Source organism: Adiantum capillus-veneris, chromosome 13 (assembly GCF_014529385.1).
Source record: "Adiantum capillus-veneris isolate H3 chromosome 13, ASM1452938v2, whole genome shotgun sequence".
In the NCBI taxonomy this organism is placed as follows: Eukaryota; Viridiplantae; Streptophyta; class Polypodiopsida; order Polypodiales; family Pteridaceae; genus Adiantum; species Adiantum capillus-veneris.
The window spans coordinates 154,979,981-155,006,674 of record NC_140943.1 but is presented as its reverse complement, the minus strand read 5'-3'; the positions used below and the strand labels follow the sequence as shown (position 1 = coordinate 155,006,674).

Genomic DNA, 26,694 nt, shown 5'->3' with positions numbered 1-26,694 from the left:
TGTTTATTGTACTCTTCCAAGTTCACACACTGTTTAGCATTCAACTCGTGTCATTCTGTCATCACATCCACTTCAAAAGTGTTTGTCAACCATGGAGGCGCAAAAAGCTGTTTGAATTGGACCCACGTTGTTGGGGCTTGACCCTGGTTCAACAATGCGGTCCACCATTGAAGCGCATTCCCTTTCAAGAAAGTGGCAGCCTTGCGTATCTTTGAAGATTCCGTGAAGTTTCCTCCAGCATAAGTTGCATCGAACTGCTGTATGAAGGTCAACGCCTTCAATTGATCCTCAGTTCCTTTGAAAGTTTCAAACTTCACTCCCTGCCCACCTTCCTTGTAATCCTTCAGCTGACTCAAAGGAGCCACATTATCATAAATAGGTGCCTGTAACAGTGGTGCTCCATGAGTGTTCATTCCAGCACTCGCATCAACTGTTTTCCCTGTCATATTTGCATTTTGTACGTATGGCTGCGAAAAACCAGCCATACCAAATTGTGTTCCAGGCACTCGAAACTGGCCATAGGCACCCTGAAAACCTGGTTGGACACCCATGTTCGCGTACATAGGGTTACCCATGCTTGTTTGCATTGTCCCGAACACATTCCCTGGCCTATAACCTGTGGAAGGTCCAGCCATAGCTTGAAACACTGAACCACCTCCAAAATAACCAGGATAAGTATTAGGTAATGGAAGGGTCTGACGCATAGCGTGTTCATTACTCCCTTGACCATTCACAATTGGTTCCTGTCCAGCTAAAGCAAGTTGCTTTGGATCATTGGACACCGCTAGTTGCTCAACCACATGGGCTTTCCCTCGAGCATCATGAGTCCTCTGCGCATTGGAAATCTCCTTTTCCTCCAACGGCTCAGTCATGCCCTGTGTAGGAGGCTGAAAACCCTGTGTCAGAGCTTGTAAGAACTCCTGCATCCTTGGGTTGTTAGCCAACTGCTAAAACATGTCCATGCAGCAACGCAGTTGATTTCTAAACAACCTGTCCTCTTCTTGAAGAGTTGAAGGAACTTTCTCCGTGCTATGTGAGGAAGATCCCTCTTCAGGTACTTGGTCTCTCTTCTCTGCCATAACGAGAAGCTCTGTGTTGCTTTCACCCACAACAATCCACGCTGCACTTTTTGAAGAAAAAGTGACTATCCCGGCGATGGAACCATATAACCGGCCTGTACAACGTAGAGGCCGGTACTATTTCAATTACCTGTTAACTTTACACAGAGCACTGAGGAGGGAAGAGAACACAGTTGCGTCCAGCGACTAGAATGTCACTGCGCACACGAGACCGACACCCTGTAGGCCCCAAAGACTGGCGCCCCTTTCGGTATTTCTTTATTCAAATTAAGGTAGACAATCCGACCACTTCGCACAAGCTTTCACAAAGCTGTCCAAACCTGGCGAGGGCTGAAACTGCAGGTTTTCGACCTGATTTTGGCAGCATAATGGCGCAAAAACCCCTGTAGGTCAAAAGCACCAGTCTAGGACGGATTCCCTCGCTATCTGGAAGCTTTCTGGTGAGCTGTCACAGAATTTCAGCGGGCTGTAATTCCCTGTTTTTCACTGTCGGGTGTCCAAAAGCCTGTACACGCATCCCAAGTCTCTCACGAGGCTCCCTCGGGGTTCCCTTGCAGTTTAGGTGCGAAACCCTAAACCTGCAGAAAAACACAGCAGGCTGTAATTCGTTGTTTCGGATCGTTTTTAGCGGAGCGAACACGCCTACGCGTGTCCCAAGGGCTCCCGCACGCAATGGGACAGTTCGCCTATGAATTGGACGCGTTTTCACGCGAGAAAACTCTCCGAACTCGCAATCTTTCGCGATGGAACTATGCGTACCTGTGGGGGATTAGCAATTAGCTAATCCTGTTCCTGTTTAGAAGGCTCTTGCCTTGGCTAACGCGCATAAACCCCCAGAACTGTACATGTTCAATTGAGTAGCCCAACTAGTGGGGCATTACCATATGTGCCAAAGGGGAGAGAGAGATGCACGAGAGCAAGTCATCACGCTACATGAGACAGAGGAGAAGGCAAGCTTTCCATTAAAGCTGTAGACCTGCACCCACTACTCACACACACACACTGTAGGTCACTTGTGTTCAAAAATCAGCCTCCTCTCTCAAATTGGGCGCCCCCTCTTCATGCTGGAAGTGGCAAAACTGCCTGGAGCCTCCATGTGTCCAGTTTGCCCCTTTTGAGTTAATTCTCTAGTTCCCACTGACTTATAAAGTTATAAGTGATTTTTCGAGTGGCCCAGACTTCATTTGGCGCACACATGCTTCCATACTCATCAGAATTCAGTGCTAACTGGCCTGACTAGTCCCAGACTGACCGACCCAGACTCCCGCTGTGAGAAACCTATTCGGCCGCAGCCATTTCACACTGGCCATGCAATGTCCACTTGCACCTTTTCAAGGGTTCCGAGGAAAACAAGTAAAAATAAAAATAAATAAAAATATCTAGTACTTATTTACGGAAGGCAACAGGAAAAATACACCTCCTGGTGACAGTCGCCCCATAGGTCTCGCACTGTCATGCTGAGCGCTTTTCCAGAACCACTACTTTCCCTCCTCTATAAAAGGCGATTTTCCCCTTTTCTCTTGTTGCCCTGATCTCTGGCATCAACTCTTGCATGTGTGCCACTTGTGCCAATGTAAGGTCATCTCCCAGGAAAATACTGGTTTTCTTAAGAGTTGGCCTCTTCTTTAGAAATTCTTTCCTTATTTATATATTCGGGAACCGAAGAATAAGTGCCCTATCCTTTACGTTTCCCTTCTCATCGATTCCTTTCTTGCCCACTCTCCATGCACTTGTGTGAGTAGGCTCTGTGATGCCCATGCGTTGTAGCAGTTCCTTCACTTCTTCATCTACATTCTCTTTGTCTTTGACTCCTGTGACCGATTCTTCCTTTTCTGCTCTTCCTCAATGGTCATATTAATAATGGTAGAGGTAGGTGTGGTCTCGGGCATCTGGGCCTTCTCTTTCTTCGCACCCTCAATCCATTTCTCTGCTTCATCAACCTTTTCTTGTGTCTTAAAAAGGCGTTCCGCCCATGAAGATGCCGTTTTTGATTTTTGTTCATCTCCTTCTCGTAGAGCTTTCATCTGATCCTTCATGTCCTCGAGCTCCTTCAGCACCGAAGGTTGGTTGTCTCCCTTCTCCTTAGTTGCAAATTTGCAAGCCGCAAGTTCTCCTTTTAGCTCCTCGATTATTGCATCTTTTCCCCCCATGTGCTTTTCCATATTTGTTCTCCATGCTTCAAAACTTGCTACTGCCTCATCGAGTTTCTTTTGCATAACGCATTCTGTTACATTTATTTCAGCCTTGATTAGGTTTTGTAATTCCATTTTCAAGATCTGAATCTCCTCATTCTGTATCCCCCGGATCTCTCTCCTTAGTTCTCTCATCATGTCTCCATACATGGAGTTCTTGTAGCTCTCAGTGCTCGCGTGCATTTCCTTCCTGATGTCATCCCTCATATAGTTTAGCTCTGATTCGAGCATCACCTGGACCTTCTCCATCATTAGCTCATCATGTATCCTGGAGGTTTTCCGGACTCGTAAGGATCCTGGTGATAGTACAATATCTCTGTTTCTCTGTTTAAATGTAGCTGTTGTTTTTTTTGGGGTGGTGTAGCTATCTACACCCGACGCTTCCCCTTCGGTAGGTGGGTCCATCGAACCCGAGCGACAAATGTGGGGTAGGGTACTAGGGTACTAGGGTGAGGGAATGAGAGTAGGGCAAACTTAAAAGTTTATCTTAAAGCTTAAAAATCTTTAAACTTTAACGTAGGAGCTATTTGACTTTCTACGCGTAGATGAAGGGGGTGCTGGGGCGCACGTAGGACGTGACTTGCTACGCGTAGAAAGTCTTTCTACGCGTAGAGGAGCTTGCAGAGAGAGAGAGAGAGGGAGAAATGAAATGTTATATTAACGTCTTCAAAAGGCCAAAGTGACCTATGAGACCTAAAAGTTACAATGTGGTGGAGAGTGTATGGCTGTATGTGTATTGTCTTATTAGCAGCGTTGTGGATAATCAATTTGTAATTGTGTTTCCTTATCCATTTTCTTTGTCAGATCTCTGGAATATAATCAATGGGGATTCACCTTGATTCTATGAATGGAGATGATGATGGTAGGGTCTCCAAGTCAAGCCTGGTGCCTGCCATAGCCCACCCCACACCGGAGGACTCCTTTGGTGTCGCTGTGAACATCAAGTACCATGTTCAATTTTCTCCTCACTTCTCCCCTCTCAAGTTTGAGCTAGAGCAAGCCTTCTACGCCACGGCTGAAAGCGTTAGAGATACCTTGATTGAGGTAACAGGTTTTTCATGGTATGTGTGTGTGCGCGTGCACATGTGGTGTCTGTGTGTTGAATCAGCTCACATGTATTTTAAGTTTCCTGCATGCATGGGATACATGCATGCATGTGAAATTGGCAGTTACCAGTCATTGCTTGAATCACAAGAAGTTTTAGATACACTCCTAAAATAATTCCCAAAATGTGACCACCCACAACATCATGTGCTTCTGCGTGGTAAGCTCACATGTATTTTAAGTTTCCTGCATGCATAGGATACATGCATGCATGTGAAATTGGCAGTTACTAGTCATTGCTTGAATCACAAGAAATTTTAGATACACTCTCAAAATGTGACTACCCACAACATCATGTGCTTCTGTGTGGTAGGTCGTACCCCGGCATACCTACCCATGTGTGGTCGCATTAAGAAGTTTTAGATACACTCAAAATGTGACTAGCCTAAACATCATGTGCTTCTGCGTGGTAGGTCGTACACCGGCATACCTAGCCATGTGTGGTCGGAGGGGGGTGGATTGCCAAGCTACCCTCCAACCACACCTCCCTACACATGTGACATACATACATACATACATACTCCAGACCAAAAATGTATGTCTAGTACACTTTGCAATTTATTTTCTCTACATGAGAAAATGTCTACAACAACTTGTGGGAGTGTGAGGATGTGGATGTATGGTTTTACGGGAGTGCCACTAATGCGCGTATGTGGCTATTCAATTCTTTTGTGAACCGTGCCAATCCACAAAATGCCATATTATGCAGTTTGCATCCTGGTATCTGCCACTCCTGAACTTTTCAAAACTATTTTTTTTCAGCTAGTCATGTGAGAATGTCGAACAACTCTGTTTGTATACAAAGGTAAGTTAGCTATTTGTTTCATTGAATGCACGACAGGTTACTTTGAGTCGATTGCTTCGATATGTGCACATGAAAGTTGGTTTGCGGAAGAGGACAAGTGTATTGGTATGATATTGTATGCTGGCTGAGAGGAAGCTCTACATTTTTTAGGCCAAGATGATTCAGAGTCCACTACAGAGCTCAAGCATTCGTATTGCAAACAGTAGCATACACACAAGCAAAAGGAGGAGAAGGAAACTACGTCCAGAAGTAAGAGTAAGGTTAGCATTAGCGTTGACTGGCACCGAGAGCATAAATATGTTAATATGGTCGTCACCTCTCTAAAGAGTGTCCTTCGATGCTTGTAACCATGCTCAACATGGGTTGCCTTTGCATGGCCAATGATGTAGCTCGTCCTGTAGTTATCCATCTAGCAGCATACACTGTATAAAGTTGTTTCTGAATATGCTGTTAATGCAGTAGTTGTGCTTCATACTATCATGGATACTGATGTTTTATTGTCCGGTTAATGTGTCTGTGCATGGCATTGATTCGTGTCTTTTTTCTCTCTTTGTACAGAGATGGAATGAAACCTATTTACATTTCCACAAGGCCAACCCAAAGCAGACATACTATTTGTCTATGGAGTATCTTCAAGGCAGAGCCCTCCTCAATGCAGTGGGTAACCTTGGCCTTACAGATGCATATGCAGCTGCTCTCAACAAGCTTGGTTATGAGTTGGAGGACATCGTGGAGCGGGTAATGGTCTTTCCATTGCTTTTTATTTTGTAGGATCTTACATGTGTGCCATGGCTGAGATTATGATTATGTGCATTTGAATGACTTGAATTCTTATGGTGGAGATTAGGATCGTGTGCTTTTGGATTGACCCTTTGAGTTAGTTCATTCGCATCATATAATGAGTGGCCACCGCTACCAACATATGTTGTCCATGAACGAGATGCAGCGCTTGGGAATGGAGGACTAGGAAGGCTTGCGTCCTGCTTTTTGGATTCCATGGCTACCTTAAACCTTCCTGCATGGGGTTATGGGCTTCGATACAAGTATGGGTTATTTATGCAGAAGATCACCAACAAGGGCCAAGAAGAGTATGCAGAGGACTGGCTAGAGATATTACCTCTTTTTGAATTCCTCCTGGATTTCTTATTTACATATGCACATATCACCGGTTTTCAAGTGGTGTAGACCTGCACCAAATTTAAGATCTGGATGTCCAGATAACATAGAATTAGATTTTCGCACCATAGGTGTGCATTTTACCTAGAGGTTTCTCTTGGTTGCCCCTACGAGACAAGTGGCCAACAGTGCGAGTTTGCTAAAGAGGCGCTCTTTATGTTTTGCTAGGTGTGTTTAAGGGCAAGCGATTGCTGGCCCCCACCTTGGGTTAGCAACTACAGCTAACCAAGCCATGCAGTCCCTTCCTCACAACAACCCATTGTTGCTAAATTTATATTTGGGAATAAATTCTGTGTAGGACTCTCTACTTCCAGCAAGGACTTACATATTACGAACAAAACTATTTTAACCCAGGCCTTCGAAGGATGTCTCGAAGGTAATGGATGCTGTCTTAATATACATACTGGTCTCCTGTTTCATTTATGAAGAACATTTTAAGTGCTTTATCGTCTGGTTAGATCGTGTCATAAGACAGTTTTGATATTACAAATATGGCTGAAGGGGAATTCATAAGATCGTGTCATAAGACAGTTTTGATATTACAAATATGGCTGAAGGGGAATTCTTTTTGCGTTGTTTAGGACGAGCTCTGCTTAGTAAGCAGCCAATATCTAGTTAGGTGCCTTGGAGGCCAGTAGTTGAGGGCAAGGATTTAATGGCCCTGAACCTGAGCTGGCTGTAACCTGCCACCAACTTTATCTAGCTTGGTGGTCTGCGACCGCCTCCTCGCGGTAGCTTATAATGATGTCAAAATCTAATTAAGACACATGATGGAATATGTATGTTTTTGTGATGTCTAGATTTTTCTTGTTATTTTTTCAGTCGTAGAAGTTCAGCCCTTTGGAGATCCTTGTATGTGGTATCTAAGATTTCTTTTGTTGTATACCCTGTTGCAGAAGTTCAGCCCTTGGGAGATTGTTAGGCATGACATTGTATATTCTGTGCAGTTTTTTGGTGAAGTTCAAGGACAATCTAATGGCAGGTACTTGGCTTGTGAATTTGCTGCATGTTTGTTCAGTGGGCTAAACAAAATTGCAGAATATCCTTCAAGTGCATGGAATGAAGTACAAAAAAATTTGACAAAAAGAAAGTCTGTGATACAGCATAGTGTGAAAAATGTTACATGTTTTGTATAAACATAGAAAAATAATATCTAGTGCTTTAGTGACACCAAATGTAGATCATGGAATTAGAAACATGGGGTGTTGGATGGCTTATCTAATAGCTTTGCTATTTTGTTGGTTTAGCCGGAAATGGGTTAATGGAGAAGTGCTCCAGGCTTTGGCTTACGACATACCTATTCCTGGATATGGAACTAAGAACACCATAAGCCTTAGAATCTGGGATGCTAGGGCAGCTGCTAAGGACTTCGATCTGTATGCTTTCAATGATGGTCATCATGAAAGAGCAGCTCATCTACACTCGAAGGCTTCACAGGTATATTCAATATTCTGAGTTTTCCTGACACATAATAGTTGTTCATTCTTGTCTTCAGACTGTTGAGATATTGTTGTTAATACTGTGCAGATTTGCAGCATTTTGTATCCTGGTGACGCAACAGAAGAAGGAAAGCTCTTAAGGCTTAAGCAACAATACTTCTTGTGCAGCGCATCCCTGCAAGTTAAGACTAGTTTTTACACTGGAAGCCACATGCTATACCCCAAGCAGTACTCCACGCATTACTTCATTACCTTTTTTTTTTTCCCTTTAAGTGCTGACAAGTCAGCTTTTTTATTCCCACAACACCGTGCATCAGGTCGGGCACCCAAGACCATCCTTTGCCTTGAGATACCGCCAAGGGCGCTCGCCGCTTAGTGGGGGTTGAACCCACCACCTAGATGATGCAAGTCCAACACTCTGCCAACTAAGCTAGCCCCCTTGGTGCATTACTTAAAAGTCTTGGAGAGGTCACTCTATATATACACTCCATATCACATGGTTCATTTGATGTGCTGATTTTTCATGAAGTATTTATTGGTCCCCTGTTCAATCCATGTAAACCCTTATCTATTGGTCCCCTTCTGATGTGAAAAATGTGTAAAATTTTGGGTTAGAAAACCCCTATTGTTGAACTCGTTTGATATGTTACTCATTTTGTGAGTGACCTCCCCGAGCTTGAACTGGCCCAATCTGTTTTACTTTTTTGGTGTTCATGTTCTTGAATGAGTGTACATAGAGGACTCAATGAGGCCTGGGTTGTTGACAGGGTTATTGACAAATCCTTCTTCCTTGGTTTGACAGGACATAATTGCTAGATTCAAGGAGAGGCAGAAAGATTGTAATTCAATAGATTGGAGAGATTTCCCAAACAAAGTCGCAGTGCAAATGAATGACACTCACCCAACACTAGCTATTCCCAAACTCATGCGACTCCTGATGGATGTCGAAGGTTTAGGATGGGACGAAGCTTGGTCTATAACAAGCAGGTAGGGCACTTAAAACTTTTTTAGGCAAGCAAGTCAGTGGTGCTTCTATGACGGAAGTGTTCCTCTGACTGATCTCTGATAATGCACTCAACTGCAGCAGTGTTGCTTACACAAATCACTCAGTTCTTCCCGAGGCACTGGAGAAGTGGCCCCAGAGTGTGCTAGCTAAACTCTTACCCCGGCACATGGAGATCATTGCGGAAATTGATAAGCAGGTTGGTTGCCTTTGTGACTGAGAAAAGTACCAGCCATTTGAGGAATATACTGAAATTCTAGACTTGATTTTGTCCTTTCGTGTAGTTCCAAGCTCTCCTGCATTCAAAAAGACCAGACCTAGAGAGCAGGATTTCAGATCTTCAGATAATTGACGGCTCGAATCCTGAAAAAGTAGTCATCCCAATGGCACACTTATGTGTGATCTCGTCGCATACTGTGAGTGTTTTTTTAAAGAGAGATACCTTTTCATGCATTTCTATTTCCTCTTATCAGTGTTTTGGTAAGTGTGATTGAGGTTTCAACACCTCTTCAGCTCTTTATCAAAATTATCATATTGTTCAGAGTGGATTTCTACTTGGTCGTATCACCTTGTAGTACCACAAACCACAAACATTTCTCGAAGCATTGAATCGAGATATTACCCATGTGGGCAAAATGCCTTTGTTTTTGCCTGTAGTTTACATCTTTCAATTCCTGCTGGGGATGCACAGTATACCTAGTTAAGTGTGGTTGGGGGACTGAAAACTGCTGGCTCCCATCCCTTGCCACCAGTTCCCTCACTCAACTGCGTAGCCGCATGTTTGGTGGAACATACTTTTCCAACTCAATTGTTATGACAAAGTAAAGATGTGTAAAGTATGGTATTCAAAGCCAATACTTACACATCTACACTACGCTAGAAACAGGAAAGACAATAGGATAATCCCTTGAAATTTCATGGCTTATTTTCTTTATTGCAAGATGACTTGTTAGTATGATTACATGTTGTGACGTCTTGTTGATGAATATATATTACGAAGAATATGCATGCAAAATTAGGGTCAGATATGTTTTAAGGAAACAAAATCCAAAAACTACCACACGTTTCCATAATCCTATGCATTTCACATCTGTTGGCTGCATGGAAAAATTGTGACTGCAACTATCCAGGTGTGCAGTCACTTCCTCTAGTATTGTTGAGATAAAATCGTGATCCCAAACATACAATCGTAAATCAAATTTTTATTCTTTGTCCAAATTTGAATGGTCTTGCAAATAATTTTTCTTCCTTTTCTCTCAACTGGCTGTTTTTAATTTCCAACCACCTCAGAAGGCGAAGCTGAGCCACACACTGCCTCCTAGTAGCCCATGATATAGTCAGATACCACATGTGACAATTCTAAGTGCATATTTGGTGGGGGCATGCTGAGAGTCGTTTGCTTTAGAGTACCAGTATAGGTTGTTCTGTGCATACCCCATGCCTCCTTGGCAAAGGGGTGGCCGTAAGGTTTATCAAGCTGCTCCGTGCCTTTTGGTATGGAGGAGGGGGAGAGGTATGGAGTGAGTCTTGTTGACCTTACTCATCTTTCAGGTGAATGGAGTTGCCGAACTACACAGTAACATCTTGAAAAATGAACTGTTTTCCGATTTCAACTCTTTGTGGCCAAACAAGTTTCAGAACAAGACGAATGGTATAACTCCAAGACGGTGGTTGCGGTTCTGCAGTCCAGAGTTGAGTACTGTCATCACTAAGTGGCTCAGAACTGACAAATGGGTCACAAATCTTGATCTTTTGCAAGGACTTTGCAAGGTTTTTCTCATAAGAGCATCATACAATTTGTTGATTACCTATAGGTCTCAAACAAGTCTATTGACACATGTATGTTCTCCCAGTTTGCTGATGACAAGCAACTGCACAAGGAGTGGGCTGCTGCCAAGCACGCGAACAAGGCTCGCCTAGCAAACTACGTTCTTGAGGTGACCGGGATACAGGTGGATCCAAATATGCTTTTTGACACACAGATCAAGCGAATTTATGAGTATAAGAGGCAGCTATTAAACATCATGGGTGTGATTTACAGATACAAGAAGATCAAGGTGAGAAATTGCCTTCGCTTTTGCATTACTTCTATGAGAGGATTGATATGAACAATGGAAAATCTATGGTACTTTGTAGGAAATGAGTCGTGAAGAAAGGAAATCTGTTGTTCCACGTATGGTTATGTTGGGTGGAAAAGCCTTCGCGACCTATGCTCAAGCAAAGCGAATCGTCAAGCTTGTGACGGATGTTGGGATTGTTGTAGATATCGGCAATCTACTGAAGGTGGATTGTGTGAATCAAGAAGGTAGGCGAGTGGCTTATACTTCTCGCAAACTTAGGGATCATGAGACAAATTATCCGACTCACGACCTAGAACTTTTAGTTGTCATCCATGCACTAAAGCTATGGAGACATTATCTCTTGAGTCACAAATTTCAGCTAGTTACCGATCATAAGAGCTTAAAGTGGATCTTCACACAACCCAACCTCAACATAAGGTAGAGGAGGTGGATTGAACTTCTTCAAGAGTACGACTTTGACATAAAGTATAGACGTGGGAAGGCCAATGTGGTTGCGGATGGACTTAGCCATAAGTCTTTTCTTAATGCCATCTCTATACCCAATAATCCTCTCTTGGAGAGGACTAGAGAAGCATCTTTGAACGATCCAGAGTATCAGAGACTGTCCGAGCAGATTCAGAGAGGCGAAGTGTCTGAAGTAACTTCTAAACCATCTAAGGATTATTCTCTTCGAGGGGAATTTCTTTATTTAGGTCAGAAACTTTGTGTACCTAAGGATCCCACGTTAAAGAAGGCAATTTTATTTGAGGCTCATGATAGCCCAACTTCTGGATACCCAGGGTATATAAAGACCTTGAACGTTGTTAGGAGTTATTTTTTGCCAGGGATGAAGGGTGATGTTTTTCGTTATGTAAAGCAGTGTCTATCCTGGCAGCGAATTAAAGCCGAACGGATCAAGCTTCTTGGACAACTCAAACCTCTTGATATACCCCAAATGAAATGGGAGTGTATCAGTATGGATTTTGTTACCGGGTTACCTTCTGTTGAAGGCTATGACTCTGTATTTATGGTTGTTGATATGCTCAGCAAAGTAGCTCATTTGATACCTGTAAAGACAACTTACATTGCTTCTGACATCAGTAGGATCTTTATTAAGGAGATCTTTAGACGTCATGGCTTACCGAAGAGGATTGTCAGTGATAGGGACGCGAAGTTCACTTCAAAATTTTGGACTTTCCTTTTTCAAGCTATTGGGACTCATTATGTTTTAGCGCGGCGTATCATCCTCAGATTGATGGACAGATGGAAAGGGTATATCAAGTGATTGAGGATATCCTTAGGGCTTATTGCGTGCATGAGCCAAGGAACTGGATCCAACATCTTCCTTTAGTAAAGTACGCTTATAATTCTTTCGACCATAGAAGCATAGGGATGTCTCCGTTCAAGGCTCTTTACGGTTAAGAATGCATAGCTCCACTGAACTTTTTAGATCCAACTATTGAAGTGGAGGCTTCAAAGCAAATGCTTGAAGACATGGAAGCACAGAATAAAGCCATTCGCAAGGACATACAAGCAACTCAGGATAGATAGAAGCATTATGCAGATAAGAAGAAATCAGAACGGACCTTTAAGCTAGGGGATAAAGTATTTCTCCGAGTTAAATCCAAGCGAAGTAATCTATCCTTGGGGAAATTCAAGAAGCTCTGTCCAAGATACTGTGGACCTTATGAGATTGTCAAAGTTGTAAGTGATCAAGCTTACAAGTTAAAGTTGCCCTCAAACCTCAAGGTTCACGATGTTTTTCATGTGAGCTTGCTTAAACCCTATATTCCTAACCTTGATCACCACCAATTGGATGCGGAGCAAGTCGTTATTCCAACTCAAGGCATTCTCGAACTACAACCTGATTATGTTCTCGAGATGCGAGAAAGGAAGCTGAGAAGCAGAAGTATCATTGAGTATCTAGTCAAATAGAGGGACTTTCCAGAAGAAGACGCGACATGGGAAGATCAAGCATCTCTTCAAAAGGACTACCCTAACTTACCTTTGAGATGAGGACATCTCAAATTTTTCACGTTGGGTGGAATGTAAGGTTCCCACCTTCCTTAAAGGAGGAATTCCCATGTAAAAGTTTAATTTCAATTTTCAGTATAGTAGATGCTGACCAGTGTGTTCAGAAGGTAGGTTTTACCCTATTTTCACATGGAAAGTGGAAGTTTGACCATATCTTGACAGGATAAAGCCAGATAGAAAGAAAATTGCCAAACATCCTACCCAGATTGTGGTAAGGCATTATTTTAAGACCAAAACCATAGGATGGTTGCATGAGCATGATCTGCATGATTTATTGAGTGCCTGAGAAAGGTTTCATCTCAATTGGGTGAGAAAATTGGGTTTTAAGAAGACTTTAGCATTTTTGACTGAAAAAGACCAGGACAACTAAAATTGGGGTCTTTTGAAATCCAACTAAAATCTAAGCATAGCACTGGGTTGCTGACATCAAGTGGAAGCTGTGGCTAAAGTTTGGGGTCAAATAGCCATATAGACATCCTACGCGTAGGATGTGTTACGTGTGATTTAGCACTCCAAACCTAATTTTGAGCATACCAAAGTGATAAGCACTTTAAGAGGAGTCTATGCTTTGCATTTGAAGTCATTTTGAGCAGTTAGACATGCTACGCGTAGAATGTCTAATGCATGAAATTGAAGCCAAAAACTGACTGTAGGTATAGCAGGGGGTTGTATAGCCTGAGGCAAGCCTTCTAGTCCCAAATTGGAGTTGATTTGACTGGTCAGACCAACTTCAGGCTGTTGGAACAGATTTCTGATCCATTGATCAGCTTATGGGTGTCTAAATCAAAAAGTGAAAACAGTTGTGGACTTAGCACATCAAGGGGAATCTATAGTGCAAAATCCAGGCAAAACAGTGCATGAGACATCCTACGCGTAAGATGTCTACAGAGGCTTAGTGAAGAGAAAAGCTGACAGAGGAAATAGAGTGATGTTCCAATTGACTTAAGGGTTCGAGAATTTCTTTCAGAAGTGAATTTGGACCTTGTTTGACCTTTTGACGGAGCAAAGACTGAATTAAGACTTTCCCGGTACATTGACCAACATTCGAGGGAAGTACAGTTCCAGATTAGCAGACCTAATCCAGAACATACGAAGTGTATAAAATACAGTAGTGGTTGAGGTTAACCCTTCAGTTATACCAATCATTACTAAGACCACCTCTAACGCTTAAATGCTTTGATTCGATTGCCAAAATTAAACGCTTGTGTATAGGTATATTCAGCTGCAAGGCAAGAAGTTGTGCGGAAACTGATCCTTTGCCAGGTGAGTGGTTGGATTTGTGATAAATTGCATTGCTAAGTTTGATGAATTTAAGATCAGGAAGACACATTTTTAGAGATCAAAAAGTGGCAGGTGATCAGGGTAGCTTAGTGTCCATCGAGGAGAGTGTAACTCAGGCAAGGCTAGATCCACTAGCACCGATTATTGAGAAGGGTAGTGATACTGACACTTCATCCGATAAGTCCTTCTTCATGATGAGTAGTCAACAGCTAGGAGGTTTCTCCGATGAAGGACCAATGCTAGGAGGAAGCATCTCCCAAAACCCTTTGAACGATTCCAAGTTCACTATAATCTTCTTAGAAGGAACAAACTCGAGGAGAGCCCTGGTTTATTCTGACTATCGAGGACGCAAGTGTATTTGTATTGAAGAAAGATCTGCTCAGAGATTGGAGATAATTTGAGTTTATGATGATGGAGATAGATTTCGAGACGAAAAGGGGAACCACTATCTGATAGTGAGTAACCCTGAGGACTACAATAGATACGGAGATAACGTGGCAAAGGGAAAAATGGTTTCGGAAACTCAAGAACCGCCTCCAAACATTGATCGACCTGGAGCTCTTTTTATGTATGATAAGAAAACAAATAGGGTCTCTACCTATAATGAGAATGTGGGAATTTACAACCATGAGAGTGAGGGAGTAGTCTCTTATTTTCGATGCAAAGAACCCTACCCAAACGAATTAAGTAAAGACAAGGTTCTTTACTTATTCTCTTATGAAATTGCTATGGGGAAGGATATCGTTTTTGTTGATAAGTACGGGCGAGAATACATACGTATTCTCTCAGAGGAGGTAGAAAAGGCAACAGTTCCAGAAACATCAACATATGCCTTCGAAGAAGTGCCAAGGGTCACCCACATCCTTAGCAAATTGACAAATCCATTTTCAGAAGAGTACGACGCGACCTCGCATTCTAACCGACAACAGACGTTAAACTACCAAACCCAACCAGCAACCCAACCATCTTTGCAGGCATGGCTTCAACAAAGTGCAACATTAGAACAAGACCGAAATCGAGATGGTTATCTAGCCGCACGAGGGCTAAGGGATTTACAAGAACCACCACTCTATTCACGATATCAAGGTGAGAGTAAGCCAAAAACTCAAGGGTCAACAGAGCCTGGAAGACAACCCATAGAACGAGTTTGAAGAGATGAACCATCTCTTGCAAAAACAGTCAGAAATTATGGCTTAGGAGCACCTTTGGGAGAGGAACCCTCTCACTACCGAAGGCCAGAGGAGGTATAACGAGTAGGACGAGGAGAACCAATGATGAGATTTGTAGAGCATCGTAGAATTAGACCTTCTCAGGTGCAAAAATGGGTAAACAAGAAATACACTGGAAACAGAGATCCTAGGGATCATGTAGCAGCCTTTGTGCGTGTACTTAGAGCTGAAGAGGTGTTAGACTTCCCTACCCAATTTGCAGGGTTTGGATTGACCCTAGAGGAGGATGCTGCTACTTGGTTTGACTCTGTGGAGTGTAGAGACTTTGAGTCTATGAAGGAGGTGTTTGACGAGTTTATTGAGGAATTCTCACAAAGGGGGAAAGCTCATAATACAGTCTCACAAATCCATAAAATCAAACAGAAAAAAGGAGAATCTGTGCGAAAGGCAGTCCTACGACTAAAAAGATATGTTAAGCTCTGCCCTGTGGAAGAACTGCCAACTCAATCCAGACTTATGCTTATATTTATTCAAGGACTGAGGAATGCAGATCTCCAGAAGGACTTACATATGAAGAGGAGCACGACATTAAATGAGTTAACTAAGGATTCTCTTTACCTTGTAGACAATTGTGCGTCTACAAGGAGGGTGAATTTAAGGATCTTGAGGACGATTCATCCTCACAACAAAGTGGAAGCAAGTCCGCTAAGACAGCACTGAAAGGAGAAGTAACTGTAAGCTAGGAACAGCTTGTAGAGGAAGTGCTAAAAAAGATTAACCTGTATGCCAAACCTCAGGCTAAACAGCCAAAGTGGTGTGCTATTGAACAAAAATGGACAAACCGTGTGACGAAAGAATGTTATTATAACAAGGGATATGTGAGAGAACGACTTTATGCTCCCCAGGCTCAAGTAGCATCTCCTCAAATTCCACCGATGCCTAGGTATCAAGCAGGCAACCTACCAGGACTTGTAGGTGTAGAAAGACCACAACCAGTGTTGGGGTAGCAAACACCCCTACCAGGATTATGACCAGTTGGTATAAGATACACACCAACAGTAAATGAACCAGAGGAGATGTCTTTGGTGCCTATGCATTCATATTACGAAGATCCCAATGGATATGCTGCAAATCCTAACTATTATCCACCGGAAGAATCCCCAACGCCAGAACCGATGGAGCATGATGGGAAGTGCAGAACCACCAACACCTGCACAGGCAACATGAGAAGGAAGATATAGCTTGGATGAACGAACATTGTTGTTCATAGCCAACGGAGGCATGGACGGACAGAGACATGCATACCAACAAAGAGGAGCTCAAGGAGATCCTGCTACAAGTGTGGTGGAGACCATTGGCTAAGAGACTGTCCTCATGATGAAATCATTAGAGTCAACGCATATTGCACCGAGTGTGGAATTACTCATTTGATTCCTGACTGCCCTAAAAACCCAAGCAAAGGATCAAAAAATACCTTGAACATGTTGGAAGCAGTGCCTTCCAGTGGAGGGTCAGAAAACGAGACAGTAATACCTATTCAGGCAGTGACACGAGCCCAAGCTCAAAGAATGACGAATGAACCCATAATTGAAGAGCCACAAACCGATGCCACAAGTTCAGAAATGAAAAATGAGAGAAGCACTTGGAAAGCTAGAAAGGCGCGTATGAAAGCCAGGAGAGAACGAGAGCAAATGGCTCTATCCGAGGAGTTAAAACACACAAAGGATAGATTAGAGCGGTTAGAGGATCTAACTAGTCTAAGCTCACACACTGCGGAAATCATAGCACCCAAGGAAATAGCAGAATCCAAAAGTGCAGGATCAGGAGGATCAATGTTGGCAAAAAAGATAAATGAGCAGCTAGTCGCGCTTTTAAAAGTATACAAAGCCAGAATAAAAAACAATCAAACCTAAGAGCAAAGATGGATGACTTATCCATATGCCGAAATAGAAAACCAGAGGTTGGAAATGTGTCGAAAGATGATTGAAACAACCCAATCCTTGATAGAAAACCCGCTTGGTAAACCTGCAAGTTGGCATGAAGTACCAGCTCCAACCTCTATCAAACCAACTTTAGAGAAACAAGTGGACACGAAGGAGAGACTCACGACTGCCTCTGAGTCTAGGGGAGAACCTATCATAGTGCCAAATACAACAGATGAGACAATTGATGGTTTCCAGCCTAAAACATTGGTAGAAATGGGTAAGGATTGTAACGGTCTAGATGACCTGTGGAAGCAAATCTGTGATGCCAATGAAGCTAACCGAGTGAGCTACCAAATGAATAGCACGAGAAAAGAGAAAAATGAGATCTTACCTCCTATTGAAGAATTTGATGCAAGATCACAAATGAACTTTGATATGCATTCACAAGGGGGAGACCAGGGATCAATTAGTTCAGGGCACAGCCAACCAGACTCGCTAAAAACTCTACCCTCTTACCTAGGGGAGTATGAAGCCAAGTCTGAGGTGAGAGAAATCCCATCTCAAAGACTTTCTTCCAACAGAGTGATGGATTCACAAGGGTTGATTGAGTTGCTATCCACCCCTGTGGCATGCACAATTACATTAGCCGAACTCCTGAGGTTACGGCCAAACATGTGGACCACCGTAGGTAAATGCTTAGAAAAACTTGGAGTAAAAGACCCCACCTCGAAGCTTCAAGAAGGGATCAGAGAATTGGACAACCCTCAACTAAACACTAGGCCAGTACCTTTAAACAAGGTTGGAGAATATTGCGAGGAAGAAGATGGAAATACCACACTACCAGTAGAATTCCAAGGAGTAGTTTCCAAAGCTATTCTTGACAGTGGAGCAGGAGTCACTATTGCCACCAAGGAAATCTGGAAAAAATGGAGAAAACCGGCTTTGAAAGCTACCAGAATGAAATTGCAACTAGCGGATAGGTTCATTGAAAAGCCTCTAGGAATTTTAGAAAAAATAATTGTCACCTCGTGCGGAATCGAGTATGAGCATACATTTGCAATAGTCGATTTCGACAAAAAGAACAATTACGAGATCATCTTGGGAAGACCATTCATGAGACAATTAAAGATGGTATAGGATTGGAGTTACGACCACATATACCTTAGACATGGCGAGACTACAACGAAAATATACCTAAAAGACCATAGTTACAAAGATGTGAACCAGACACCAGTGGAAGAGTTTGATTCAGCTACATTGGCAAGGTCCGAACTCTCAGCATGGTTAGGGAAAAAAAAAGAGCTATGGATGTGCGGAGCTTCACATTGTGGGAGCTTAAAAAGAGAGGAATGCGTCTTAGAAAGAGCTATTGAGGACAAGGATTATATTCCGAAACCTTTTCCTGAAGATGCCTTAGAACCTCTGGAATGGGAACACATACTAGCAACATTGGATGTCTGTACCATTACAGATAGCCCAACGACAAAATTTTGCGATAAGGACGGCTATGATGTGCTACCCTATTACATGGTAAGCCTTATACCAGGAGGAGATGAGATTGTAGAACCACCAAAACAAGAAGAGTTTTATAACTCCTCTAAGCATCTGGAGGTAAATAACGATGCAGAGAACGAGTGTTCAGACAGCTCATGCGAGCGTGGGGACAAAACAGCGAATATCAAATTTTATGATTTTGCCAATCAGCACCCTAGACACCAAGAATGCTATAGAAAGAAAACAAAATGAGAGAGAACCCTATATCCATGATAAAAGATAAAACTCACTATCTAATGCTTGTCAACGGAGAGGATTGTGTAAAAGACCAAATATCAAGCAGATTCTCAAAAATTCGAAGGGAAGGAACGCAAGAGGAAATAAAACAAGTACGGAAGACTAAAACAGAAACAAAATAAAAAAAATCTTAACAATTAAAACAGGAAAAAACAAAAGACCCAGAATGGACCAAAATGGAGCGTAAAAAGAAATACCAAGAACTAAAACGGTCGTTACGAGAGGTATGGACTACTGAAGGAGAAAGTGATGGTAAGGAGTTCGAAAAAGGAGACATGAATGTACCATCCCACTATCGAAAATTCACCATCCAGGACAAAAAAATCATAATGACACCACTAGTCAGGGAAAGAATAAACCAGGAATCTTACGATGGGTCGGAAAATGCAAAACGGATAGACCTCACTGCGCCAGGCAAAGAGCCTCATCCGGTCTATATCGCAACTGATTTAGAGCCTGAGGAAGAAGAACTACTAACACAAGTTCTTAAGAAGTATAAAGATGTGTTTGCATGGTCCTATAAAGACCTCAAAGGAGTTGATCCATTGATATGCCAACATACAATACCGTTGAAATCAGATGCAAACCTAGCAAACAACGTCCTTACACATATAATGACACATTTGCTAAACGAATCAAAGAGGAGATTGATAAGCTGATGGATGTTGAATTCATCTATGAAATCGAACATACAGATTGAGTGTCACCCATTGTGGCTGTCCCCAAAAAGAACGGAAAGCTGCGAGTGTGTGTGAACCTCAAAAAAGTAAATGTAGCCACCACCATAAGGGATAATTATCCCTTGCCGATCACAGAACATGTACCTGAGAGGGTGGCTGGGAAACAGGCTTATTCCTTTCTAGATGGGTTTTCAGGGTATAACCAACTGGCAATTGCAATAGAGGATCAACACAAAACAACATTTGCCACAAAATGGGGAATATATGCGTACAGAGTTATGCCTTTTGGCTTAACCAATGCTCCAGCTACCTTTCAAAGGTTAATGACTCATGCGTTTAAAGAATACCTGAGAATATTCTTAGAAATATATATGGATGATCTCTGTGTATACTCTCTTCTACGAGAAGAACATATTGACCATTTACAAAAGGTATTTGAAAAATATAGAACATATCGAATCTGTTAACCCGGAAAAGTGCATTTTTATGGTTAGGCAAGGCCGCATCTTAGGACATATTGTCTCAAGAAATGGCATAACCACTAACCTAGACAAAATCAAAGTCATAGTAGACTTGCTCAGGCCTACTAATGCCAAACAAGTACAATCTATTACCATATACATATGGTAGTGATGTGTGTGAACACACTAGGACCGTCGGGGCATTTTTTCCCTCTTTAGGAGGTTTTTTCCCCTGTGCATTGTATATACGCCCATCACTCTAGGGCTATCTATCTTTCCATTGCATACTAAGAAACACACTCTATTGTGTGCCTTGAGCTTCCTTCGTCTTCTCCAAGCTGTGTGCGTTTCTCTGCAACCCTAATTCCAACAATTGGTATCAGAGCAGGTCACGTCCTCCCGGGCTTAGTCGCCAGCTGCTCCAGCACACGCCTGCTCACTTTCTCCGATTTCAGTGAGCTTTGGCGAGCGTTCGCAGGTTGACAAATATATTGGGTGGGCTCGTAGAGCTGGGTCTGCTCAGAATTTTGATTTGGGCTCATTTCGGGCTCCGTTTCCACTACAGGCAGTACTGCACATGCTATTTCGTCATTTTGTGCATAATTTTTGTCAGTTCCGTTTTCTGCATAAGAGGTGCCTTATAGTCTTCTACGGTTTGTGCTATATAGCACAGGTTGTTCCCGCTCCGTTTCTCCTATTTTCGGGCAGTTTTCACATCAAGTGCAACATTTACCATGGCTGATAACAACAACACAGATGTGTTCAAGATGGTTGCTGTTGAGGACAAGTTGGATGGGGACAACTACCCTATGTGGGCTTATATGATGCAACATGTTCTTGTGTCAAAGGGTGTCTAGAACATTGTGCAGGGCATTGATGTACGTCCTGGTTTTGAGGATGTAGGCCATGTTCAGGATGTTGCAGGTCTTCTGCAAGGATTGCAGCTGTTAGAGTTGTTTTGCCTACAGCAGAACAATCTCATTGGGATGTTAAGGATGCGCAAGCTCATGCATTGATTGCATTGTCTGTGAAGCACACCATTGTTCCTCACATCCGTTCGCGAAATCTGCAATACAGGCTTGGGATATTTTGGCTGGTCTTTATGCAAGTCGCAATGAGGCTAAAATTGCTTTGCTGCGTAAAGAGCTGGAGTCAAAGATTATGCATGAGGAAGATGATATGGACACTTTCCTTGCTAGTGTCAAGGATATCAATGAGCAACTTATTTCTGTTGGAGAAGTCATTTCAGACAGTTCCCTTGTGCAGACTGTTCTTGATGCCTTACCAGATTCTTACCAGACTTTTGCTAGTAGTTGGAGACTTATGACCCAAGGAAATCCAGAAGTTGTCAAGTTTGATGCATTATGCACATTGCTGTTGCAAGAGTCACTTTCCAGAAAAAACAGGACTAGGTAGCGTGCAGTAGTTGAACAGGCTTTTATTGCTTCTCAAAGAAAGGGTGGTAACAGCAATGCAACCACTTCTTATGGTTCTGCTGTGAGTGGAAAAAATACTGTTCCTAATGCTTCTGTTGGCAACACTTCGTCTGGCAATTATGGTGACAAGGGCAAAAAGAAGATGCGTTGCCATTATTGTAAAGCTAATGATCACTTGATCAAGTCGTGTCCTAAGTTGAAGGCCAAAGAGGCTAAGAAGAAAGAGGGTGGTTCCACTGCAAATGCTGGTTCCACTACAAATGCAGCCATTGTTGAGTCTTCTGTGAAAGGAGACTGTAATGCTGATGTTGATGCAGAATGGGCTTTTAGCGCAGAGTGCAATTACAATCTTGCTGTCCATGATGCATGCTTGTCAGTTGCTGCAGATTCACATGTGTGGTATTTCGACAGTGGTGCTACAAAGCACATTACCTCACATCGTGAATTGTTTACCACTCTCAAGTCTGTCCCTCATGGGAATTCAGTCACTTGTGCCAACAATGCCTCTTATCCAGTTCAAGGAGTTGGAAAGATTGTGCTTACTGCTGCTAATGGTAGTTCTTTCACACTTGTTGATGCACTTTATGTACCTGGGATCAAGAAGAATCTCTTGTCTGTATTCGCCCTTGCTAGACTTGGACTTGTAGTCAAATTTTTGGATGACAGATGTACAATTCATGATCTTAGTTTTGATGAAATTGTTGCATCTGGCCTTTTGTGCCGTGGGCTGTATAAGCTCACTTTGTATGTCTCAAGTGTGGACAAAATTTTACAAATGCTGTTGCAAATTCAAGTGCTATTTCAAATGCAAAACTTTGGCATGCACGTTTTGGTCATCTGAATTTTGCCAGTTTGCTGCGTTTGCAGAAATCTGATATGGTTGCTTCTTTGCCGCCTCTTGAAGCACCTATCAAACATGTTTGTGAAGGCTGTATTTTGGGTAAGATGCAGCGTTCTAAATTTCCAAAGGATGGTTCAGTTCGGGCCACATGCAGGTTGTAACTTGTGCATAGTGATGTTTGTGGGCCCATGCAAACTCCGTCCTTGGGCAATTACCTGTACTTCGTGACTTTCATTGATGATTACTCCAGGCATGCATGGGTATTTTCGCTTACAGCGAAGTTCGAAGTTTTTATGTGCTTCAAACAATTTCTGGCTATGGCTGAAAATGTCTCGAAATGTACTATGGGCACCCTCCGTTCCGATCGAGGGGGGGAGTATATGTCTCATGAATTTAATGCATTTTTGGCTAGTCGTGGGATAAAACACCAATGTACAGTGCCTTATACACCTCAGCAAAATGGTGCTGCTGAGAGGAAAAACAGGTCACTGACGGAAATGGCACGATGTATGGTCAAAAGTCAAGCTTTGCCGCATTCTTTTTGGCTTGAGGCCATCATGTGTGCCACTTATGTACTTAACAGGTGTCCTACGAAAGCTTTGCAGTCTATTTCTCCATATGAAGCATGGCATGATAGAAAGCCTTCTATTGATCACATGCATGTTTTTGGCTGTTTGGCATATGCTTTGGTGCCACAAGTGCAGCGCATAAAATTGGATGATAAGGCTGTCAAATGTATTTTTGTTGGTTATAGTGTTGAAAGCAAAGGTGACAAGTTGTATCATCCGCAAACAAAACGTATTCTGGTTTCTCGGGATATAGTGTTTGTGGAAGATTCTATTCAACCCTTGCTGTCATGTACTAGAGACAGTAATGTAAGCTCACAGGACATTTATGACACTTTGTTGCCTCTTTTCAGTGGTGGAAATACGAATGTAAGTTCCAATGAGGAAAATGTATAGCCTATGGGGGTTTCTGAAAATGTTTTAGATCAGCCTATTACTGATGTAGATGTACATGATGTACTTGATGAGGAAAGGGCTGAAAATGAGCAAGCTAGAGGTATGCCAAAATGGCTGGTGCACATTTTGCGTGACAGTAAATTAGATGCACCTTTGTCTAGTCGTACTCGTTCAGGCTCTCGCCATGCATCTTATGCATCAGATTGTTATGCTTTGGCTGTGTCTAGCTTACATGATGTTGAGGAGCCTTTGTCTTTTGATGAAGTACAAAATTCAAAAAATTGGATGGCTGCCATGCAATCAGAATATGATGCACTTATAGAAAATGACACATGGACTTTATGTGACTTGCCTCCTGGCAAAAAGGCCATTGGTACGAAGTGGGTTTACATGTTAAAACGCAAGCCGGATGGTGAGATCGATCGCCATAAGGTTCGATTTGTTGCAAAGGGTTATGCACAACAAAAAGGCATTGATTATGAAGAGACTTTTTCTCCCACTTGTCGTATGACTACTGTGCGTTTTCTATGTGCATTGGCAGCTCATTTGGGTTGGGATGTACATCAATCAGACATTGTTACTGCTTTCTTGAATGGTGACATATTTGAGGAAGTTTATGTAACGCAGCCTCGCGGTTTTGTCATAAAAGGACAAGAGGACAAAGTGTGCAAATGTAAGAAGGCTTTGTATGGGTTGAAGCAATCTCCTCATGCTTGGTATGAGAAAGCTGACATTCATTTGGTTAAACAAAGCTTTCGTAACAGTCCAACAGAAAGCACATTGTATGTAAAGCGTGAGGATAATGTACTTCTCATTGTGGTTCTTTATGTCGATGATTTGCTGATCACTGGACCAAATGAGAGACATATTGCTAAATTTAAGGCTGATTTGAATGCTACTTTCAAGATGAAAGATTTGGGGCTGTTGCATCATTACTTGGGTATACAGTTTAAGCAGTGTGATGGTGGTATTGCTTTGTGTCAGAAAAGTTACATAGAAACATTGCTATGTAAGTTTGGACTTGAGGATTGCAAACCTATTGCCACTCCCATGGAAACAGGTTTGAAGTTGAGTCTATATGATGCTGGCGATCTTGCTGATGTCACTCCTTACCAAACTGTTGTTGGCTGCCTCATTTATGTATGCAACACGAGGCCAGATATACAGTTTGAAGTCTCACAGGTTAGCAGATTTATGCATAGCCCAGGGTCTAAGCATTGGCAGGCTGTCAAGAGGATTTTCCGCTACCTTAGTGACACTACTTTACATCTTGGCTTGTTTTATCCCAAGGGGGGATCATTGCCGCCAGACTTACATGCTTTTTCGGACTCAGATTGGGCTTGTTGTTTTGACACACGAGTGTCCACAAGTGGTTTTTGTTTCATGCTTGGCAGTTCATGTATATCATGGTTGAGAAAGAAGCAACCTACTGTGGCCACTTCGAGTTGTGAGGCCGAGTACAAGGCAGTCTTCACAGCTACGGTTGAGTGTGTATGGCTCAGACGCCTTATGGCTGATTTGGGTGTTGGACAGGACACTGCCAACACTATCTACAATGACAGTGAGAGCGCATTGGCAGTTACGAGGAACCCAATTTTTCATGCTCGCACAAAGCACATTGAGGTGCATTACCACTATGTCAGGGAGAGGCTCTCAGCAAGAGAGATCAGCTTGGCTTATGTGCCAACACAGGACAACCTTGCAGATCTTTTCACGAAGGCATTGTCTCGTGAGAAGCTTGAAGCTTTCCGCAAAGCTTTGGGCTTACTCCCCTTTGTGGACTGATCATGTCCTCAGGGCATGGCACTTCCCTTAACTCATGTGCCAGCTCTTGTTCACCGCATCACTCCAGGGGGGATTTGTTACCATATACATGTGGTAGTGATGTGTGTGAACACACTAGGACCGCCGGGGCATTTTTTTCCTCTTTAGGAGGTTTTTCCCCCCGTGCATTGTATATACGCCCATCACTCTAGGGCTATCTATCTTTCCATTGCATACTAAGAAACACACTCTCTATTGTGTGCCTTGAGCTTCCTTCGTCTTCTCCAAGCTGTGTGCGTTTCTCTGCAACCGAATTCCAACACAATCCTTCATGGGACACTGCGGATATTATCAAAGATTCATATATATGTATGTAGTCATTGCACAACCTCTGTATCGCTTATTAGTCAGTTTGACTGGACTGAGAAGTGTGAAACGTCATTCCAAAAGCTTAAGAAAAACCTTGTATCAGCACCTGTACTTAAAGCACTAGATTGGGAAAAGATATTCCATGTTCACATCGATGCATATGCATATGCAATCGGGAGTATTCTAGCTCAACCTGGAGACGGAACAATGGATTTCCTAGTTTGTTATGCAAGCCGACAGTTAAATAGTGGAGAAAAGAACTACACAACCATTGAAAGAGAAGGGTTATGAATGATTTATGCTGTAAAGAAATTCTGGCATTATTTGCTTGCAAACAAATTTGTGTTCTTCACAGATCATCAAGCTCTTTTGTATCTAGTAAATAAACCATGCAATACTGGGAGAATTGTACGCTGGTTTATTATATTGCTAGAGTTTGATTTCACAGTGGTGGTCAAAAAGGGTAAAACTCATCTACGGACGGATCATTTTTCAAGGCTGGAAAATGGGGAAGCTCCTGAAGGAGTAGATGATGACATACCTTACGCGTATCTTTTCAATATTGAAATGATACCCAAATGGTCTCAGGAAATTGTTAGCATTCTTTCCTTTGGAGGTAGATTTGATAACAAGGAAGACAGACTCAAACAACAAACAATTCGGCAAACAAAAAACTTCCAGTTGATTGCAGGATGACTGTATCATCTAAGCTTAGACCAAATTCTACGATTGTGTATAAATTTTGAGGAATTCGAGTGTTATCTTGAAGAAGCACATGTTTAGGATTGTGCATTTCATTGTTCAACAATGAAAACACACCAAAGACTGAAACAATTAGGGGTTTATTGGCCAACTATGTATGATGACACACATGCTTATGTTAACAATTGTACTATATGTAGTGCCAAACGACTAGTGGATCACGCGACATTGTTTCAGGTAAACATTGCATGGAGTCAATATATCATTGATTTCTTCACCACAAGGACATTTCTTGTAAACATAACAAAAGCACAGAAAAGGGCTATAGAGCTGGAGGCTCGCGACTTTAATTTAATTGGGAATCAATTCTATAAGCGAGGAAAGGACAGTCAACTTAGAATCTGTGAAAGTGAAAGTGAAT

General features: G+C 42.4%; 1 protein-coding gene across 1 annotated transcript; it reads left to right on the top strand.

Moving 5' to 3' along the window:
- Nucleotides 1–4,093: 4,093 nt before the first annotated feature.
- LOC147445135 (alpha-glucan phosphorylase, H isozyme-like) lies at nt 4,094–12,143 on the top strand. The gene is made up of 13 exons (XM_086528173.1): nt 4,094–4,315; nt 5,739–5,917; nt 6,113–6,288; nt 7,251–7,338; nt 7,604–7,793; nt 7,884–7,976; nt 8,598–8,782; nt 8,880–8,997; nt 9,083–9,214; nt 10,350–10,568; nt 10,652–10,855; nt 10,935–11,103; nt 11,326–12,143. The coding sequence occupies exons 1-13, from the start codon at nt 4,094–4,096 to the stop codon at nt 12,141–12,143; spliced, it is 2,793 nt and encodes a 930-aa protein (XP_086384299.1).
- Nucleotides 12,144–26,694: the final 14,551 nt, after the last annotated feature.

Excerpts from the sequence above, each read along its gene's own strand:
- LOC147445135 (XM_086528173.1), top strand. The coding sequence starts at position 4,094 with ATGGGGATTCACCTTGATTCTATGAATGGAGATGATGATGGTAGGGTC. Across the intron at positions 4,316-5,738 it reads TTAGAGATACCTTGATTGAG|AGATGGAATGAAACCTATTT; the intron begins GTAACAGGTTTT and ends CTCTTTGTACAG. Across the intron at positions 6,289-7,250 it reads GTATGCAGAGGACTGGCTAG|AGAAGTTCAGCCCTTGGGAG; the intron begins AGATATTACCTC and ends ATACCCTGTTGC.